General features: G+C 35.8%; 1 protein-coding gene across 1 annotated transcript; it reads right to left on the bottom strand.

The window, feature by feature from the left end:
* LOC109841476 lies at positions 3,499 to 4,713 on the bottom strand. Its single transcript, XM_020410443.1, has one exon. It carries the CDS (start codon positions 4,711 to 4,713, stop codon positions 3,499 to 3,501), a length of 1,215 nt encoding a protein of 404 aa, XP_020266032.1.

Below are 6,435 nucleotides of genomic sequence, written 5' to 3'. Positions count from 1 at the left end.
GCAATTTGTCTAAAGGGTTTGCTTCCCGTGTGGTGGAGCATCTTTCTTTTGCCTCTGTTAAGTGTATTTTGTTGGCTTGCTTTCTATACATCAACATTAAAAGATAATTTCAACAATCCAACAATATACATGGAACAAAATTAATAAAATTAGGAGATTAATACCTGAAATTTTGAAGAAAAATAATGTTCCTTAACTAGCCAATCCCAGTCACCAACACTCACTTCTGTAGGTTTATTTCTAAGTGCAACTTGCAATGAATTTTATTTCACATATTTCCTATGCATGTCACCACGCCACTTATTCCACAAATCGCGCAAGTGTCTCATTACTAACTCTCTCTTTTGCTCTATGTCCTCAGCATCAAATTTATCCTATATCAAATTTGAATCAAAATTTAATTTATAAAAATTAAAAACCAAATGCAAAAAATTAATTTTTAATGTACCTTAATGGATGCCCACATATGATCTTTATTTTGTTATGGTATTTTGGCCCAATTCTCAACAGCTACTGGGCAAATATTTCTATCACGAATAATAATTCCAAGATATCGTGAAAATTCTGGCTCAATAGCTCTATTCTGATAAAAAGTAATGATCTTTTTCTCCCCATGTGACAAATTATTCAACTTTAAACACTTATTATTACCACGAGGTGGATTTTTCTTCTTATGAGAATTATCAGCTGCATACATCATATCATATGTTAGAAACAAGATATAGGTAAAAAGAAATTGATAAAAATATTACTTCTTGTAATTAACAAAGAATATACCTTCTTGTTGAGACTCATTTAGTATTACATCATCACTTTGCACTCGATGATTATTTGATTCTGCAAAAAATTGAGCAATTATTAATCCAATCATAAAAAATAAATTGAAAGATAAAAAAAAAATAATAATAAATTTTAAGTCTCATCAACCTGCAGAATCATCATTCTCTTCATTGTTAGTATTTGCACTTCTCCTGCGATTTTGTGCAAAATTCTCCTCTTCAAAGTTTTCTGAATCAGCACTAAAATTTGTACCCATATTTTGATCTTGTATTGGATTTTGAATATTCAAGTTCTTGTCATGACAAGTACGGAGTTGTTCCCTTCTTAATGAATTTTCTGCAAGTACTTGAAGTCGCTTTCTAATTAATGACCTGGGTGCTAGAAATTGTGCCATTTTGCTTTTGGAAGTGACTTTTTGAGTTTTCATTTTTCTGCTATGAATAGGAATTTAAGTATCATACACTATGTATAAAACAAATGTCAAAAGAGAAATGAATAAAAGAAAAATAAATCCCTAAGGACAAGCATAATAATAAATACATAATACACTTATGTAGAAGCACTTGCTAAAATGTCAAAGCCACATCCAAAATATGAAGAAAAGAACATCATATGTCTAAAAAAAGAATAGTTATAGTGAAGATACAACTTAAAATTTATCTCAATAACACAATATCATTTGTGTTCTATTCTTTAATTAAAGCGTTCTAATTCTCTGCTTGAGTCTTTTTCCTCTTTTTTGAAGTTGAGACCGAATTTACAATAATTGGATCAATATCACTCCTTCTCAAATTGATATAATCATCTTCCAATGATGTTGATGCAATAGCCTGAGCATCAAATGATTCATCTTGCAAATAAGCTTCAACTCCATCGTCTGTTATCCCACCATCATCTGTATATGGTGGCATATCATAGGAATCACGGGGTTGTGCTTTAAGAACTACATGCCAACCTTCATTGGCAATATCCTCAACATAAAAAACTTGTGATGCTTGGCCAGCAAGTATAAAGTGGTCATTCGTCTTTAGCAAGTGTCGGCAGTTAATACTGATAAATCCATATTTGTCTTCTTTCAAAGCGGTCCCTTTTCCTTTGCCGTGCACATCCCACCATTTACAACGAAATAGAACAACCTTTCTTCTACCAGGATACTCTAATTCGACAACTTCAACCAAAGCACCATAATAATCTATATCTCCACCATCACCAGCATCACCAACAACTGCAACCCCACTACTTTGAGTTGACAAACAATTATCTCGACTTTCTGTATGAAATCGATGTCCATTTATGACAAATCCAGTAAAACATTTAACAATCTTACTTGGACCACGAGATAGTGAAAGTAAGTCATCATCTTCTCGATAACTCTGATAAACCTAAACAAAACCAAAATATGATCAAGTCATGGAACATGTAATAAAATGAACCAATCAAGATATTTAAAAAATAAGGCAAGATATATACGTACTAGAGCTTGGAACCACTCGATAAAGTTCTTATCCCAATCTTTATCATCATAGTGATTTGTGGGTTCTCTCACGAATTCATTGTAGTCCCTACATTAAAATATCATAAATATGATTAACGTTGACTAACTATAGTAAATTTATTAGTAGAATCTTAAACTTTAGTGACTTACTCAATGTGTGGTTGCACTTCATCACAGTTCTTTAGAACATAAATATGAGCTTGCAACCACTCACGTTCATCAAGGTAGCGGGTGGTGGCAGCACCCAATGCCCGCCCACTATGTCTGAAAATAGATAGTTGTGCTTCATTACATTCTCTATTGTCATCTTCATAATTTCTTTCAAGGCGATTAAACTTTGTCTCGAAGCCTTTTAGATATCTTGAGCAAAAAGTCATGCATTCATCTGCTATATATCCTTCAGCAATTGACCCTTCTGGACATGCCCTATTTCTGATATATGACTTATAAGTATAAAGCTGACGTTCCACTGGGTACATCCATCGAAATCGAATAGGCCCTCCAAGTATGGCTTCAGATGCTAAATGAACTACTAAATGCAACATAACATCAAAAGTTGAAGGTGGAAAAATCTTCTCAAGCTTACATAACGTAAGTGGAATCTGCTCATCAATTTGCTTAAGTCCATCCACCCTTAATGTCTTGGCACATAATATAGTGAAGAATATGGAAAGTTCAATAATTGGTTCACACACTTTTGCAGGAAGAAGGCCACGAATCGATATAGGAATCAAGCGTTGCAAAAGAACATGACAGTCATGACTCTTTAACCCCAAAATCTTACGCTCTTTAAGGTTTACACATTGAGAAATATTGGATGAAAATCCATCTGGAACTTTTAACTCCTTTAGAAATCGACAAAATTTGCTTTGCTCTTCTTGGGATAAAGTATAACAAGCTGCTGGCATCACAAGTTTATCTCCTCTCTGGATTGGATGTAACTCCGGTTTTAAACTCATTGCTTGTAAATCGAGACGGGCTTTGATATTATCCTTTGTCTTTCCTTTAATGTTCATGATTGTTCCCAGCAGACTATCACAAATATTCTTCTCAATATGCATGACATCTAAATTATGTCGCAATAAGAGAGTTCTCCAATATGGCAAATCAAAAAAAAAAAAAAAATACTTTTTTTTATTCCAATTATCTCCCCGTCTTTCGTGTGATATTTTAATTTTCTTCTCTGGATGATTGGTCAAGGTGATCCCTATAAGATCTTCCACCTACTTAAGGATGTCATCTCCGGTCAGCTTCGGCGCTGCATACCCTCTCTCCCTAGTGCCATCAAATGATTTCTTATCCTTTCTCCAACTGTGATTTTCATCAAGATAGCGACGATGCCCCATATAGCTCTGCTTGCCTCCATATTTTAACCTGATAGAGTGAGTGTGCTTATTACAACAAGGACATGCTAATTTCCCCTTAGTGCTCCATCCAGATAAATTTGAATAAGCAGGAAAATCATTAATGGTCCAAATTAGTGCTGCAAGTAAAATGAAATTCTGTCTCAGAGATACATCATATGTTCGAATGCCTGAGGCCCACAACTCCTTTAGTTCTTCTATCAATGGTTGTAAGTAGGTGTCAATAGCATCTCCAGGACCAGTTGGACCAGGAATGAGCATAGATAAAATAAAATTAGATTGCTTCATGCACATCCATGGTGGTAAGTTATATGGTACAAGTAAAACGGGCCATATGCTATAAGAAACTTTTGAATTTGTGAAAGGTTGGAAACCATCACTTGCAAGACCGAGCCTAACATTTCGGGGCTCTTCGGCAAAGCTTTCATGTAGCTCATTAAAGTTTTTCCAAGCCTTAGAGTCAGCTGGATGCCTCATCACTCCGTCCTCAACTTGTCTTTCATGGTGCCATCTCATATCAGAAGCTGTCTTCGAAGACATGTAAAGCCTTTGCAATCGTGGCTTAAGAGGAAAATATCGCAATGTCTTTTGTGGTATTTTTTTACCATTTGCCTTTCGCTTGATCTCTTTTCCATGTTTATCAAGTTTCCATCTAGAAGCACCACATCTCTGACACGTATCAAGACCTTCTTCATTTTTCCAAAACAGCATGCAAGAGAATGGACACGAATCAATTTTTTCATATGATAGGCCAAGGTCTCGGATTAATTTTTTGGCCTCATCATATGAATTAGGCAGTGTTGATTCCCCTGGCAATAGCTCCTCATTCAAAAACTGGAGCAACATTGAGAATGATTTATTACTCCACCTATTTAGGCTCTTTATGTGAAGTAGTTTCACTAAAGCAGATAACTTTGAACATTTAGAGCCTTCATACAAAGGTTTCTCGGAGTCACCTAAAAGACTGTAGAATTGTTTTGCATGTCCATCTGGTTCCTGCTCAAGAATATCCTGACTCGACGTGGCATCAGGTGCAACAACGCCAGTTGAATTATGAAATAAATCTCCAATCATTTATTGCATTTCATCGTCACTCTGGCTTTCTTCTATCATTTCTTCTTGTTCTTCATCAAAATCCGAAATGGACTCACCCTGTCTTTCGCCTGATGACACCAAAATATGTAGTTTTTAATAATTCCATGAATAATCAAGTGGGTCTTTACCGACTCACGATTACCAGACTTCACATTGCTGCATTTAACACATAGACATCGAATTTCAAAGTCTTCATCCTTTTCATTAAAACTATCCAACAGCTTCTCATATGCATAGTCTAAAAACTGATCAACCCCTTCTTTATATTTTGGATCAAGTCTATCATCATCTACTAGGTCCATCCAATCTTTATTCGGCGCCATTTCAAGCAATGTACTAAAATTTCCTGAAAAATATTTCAACCTCTTCAAAAACTAAACACAAATAAATGCTTAATTTTATGTAGAGACTCATATGTTCAGATATATGGTCATTCTAATGCAAAGAAGTTAACCTATATATGGTATCATTCAGAAAGCATTTATTTATGCAATTATAGGGTCAATTTAAAGGCAAAAATACTACCATAAAACAAATTAGTAAATAGAACAAATTAGTAAAAAAAAACTCATTTTCCTTTCAAAGCACATGTGACATAGGAACTATGATTATAACTAACAAAATGACTTGTTAATGAAAAGTGGTATGTCCAAGCTTGACAAGTACATCTGAATAGCTAAAGAAATAATCATTTAAAATTCATTTAACTTAAGTAAATACCACACATTTATAGGGTATATAATTGCAACATGTATAGGGTATATAATTGCAACATGTATAGGGTACTTTAAGCCAATATAATTGCAACATGTATATAATGATGGTCAACTGGTCTCTTCACTAATTTTGGTCGTTAAATACCAGATTTCTTGTAGCGATGAACATTTGAGTGAGCAGTCAAAAGAGCGGGGATTGAGTAAGGATTTGGACAACACGTGAAAGTGGAGATGTAGACGGAGTACATGAATAATAGAAATATCATAGTTTTAAGAATAAAGAACTTTTGAATACTATCTTGTTTGCCATTGGAATTCTCCAAGTCTAGATAATGGTCATGATGATCAATGCTTGTCAATTTGTTCCAATAATTTCCTTAAGCAATTACTTATCGGTGGGATTGGTATAAGTTTTTAAACAATCATATAAATATTTTTTGATGGGAAGAATAGAATCAAAACTTATTTGCAAATTCATAAATGTTTTTGGCTTTAATTGTTACAAGGGGGTACTTAAGTGCAAAGTAGTTTAAACTATAGGGTCTGTACTAAAATCAAACAATAACTGCAAAAATTACCGTCGAGCCGCGCGATGGAGGAAGAGTTCTCGACGACGGCGAAGAGTTCTCGACGACGACGGCGCAGGGGCGGCGACGGCGCTGGGGCGGNATTGCTGGACGACGACAAGATCTGGAGTTGACGAGATATCGATGCCGACTATGAACTCGATGACAGTGAACTCGAGACCACGATGGTGTTGACGACGGGGAACTCGAGATGACGCCGACTATCACCGACGAACTGGAGTTGACGAACAGGTGCTGACGACGCCGACTCTCGAGAGGGCGCACGATGAGTAACGATGACGACGACGATGAATAGTGAAGGAGCGGATGACGATGAGGATCGCGCGGACGACGACGAGGAGCGGACGAAGACCGGAGATGGAGACGACGACGACGGGCAGTTTTTGTAACTAGGGTTT

Source organism: Asparagus officinalis, chromosome 5 (genome assembly GCF_001876935.1).
Source record: "Asparagus officinalis chromosome 5, Aspof.V1, whole genome shotgun sequence".
Taxonomy (NCBI): domain Eukaryota; kingdom Viridiplantae; phylum Streptophyta; class Magnoliopsida; order Asparagales; family Asparagaceae; genus Asparagus; species Asparagus officinalis.
Note: the sequence above shows the minus strand (reverse complement) of the source record. Positions and strands in the feature narration are given on the sequence as shown.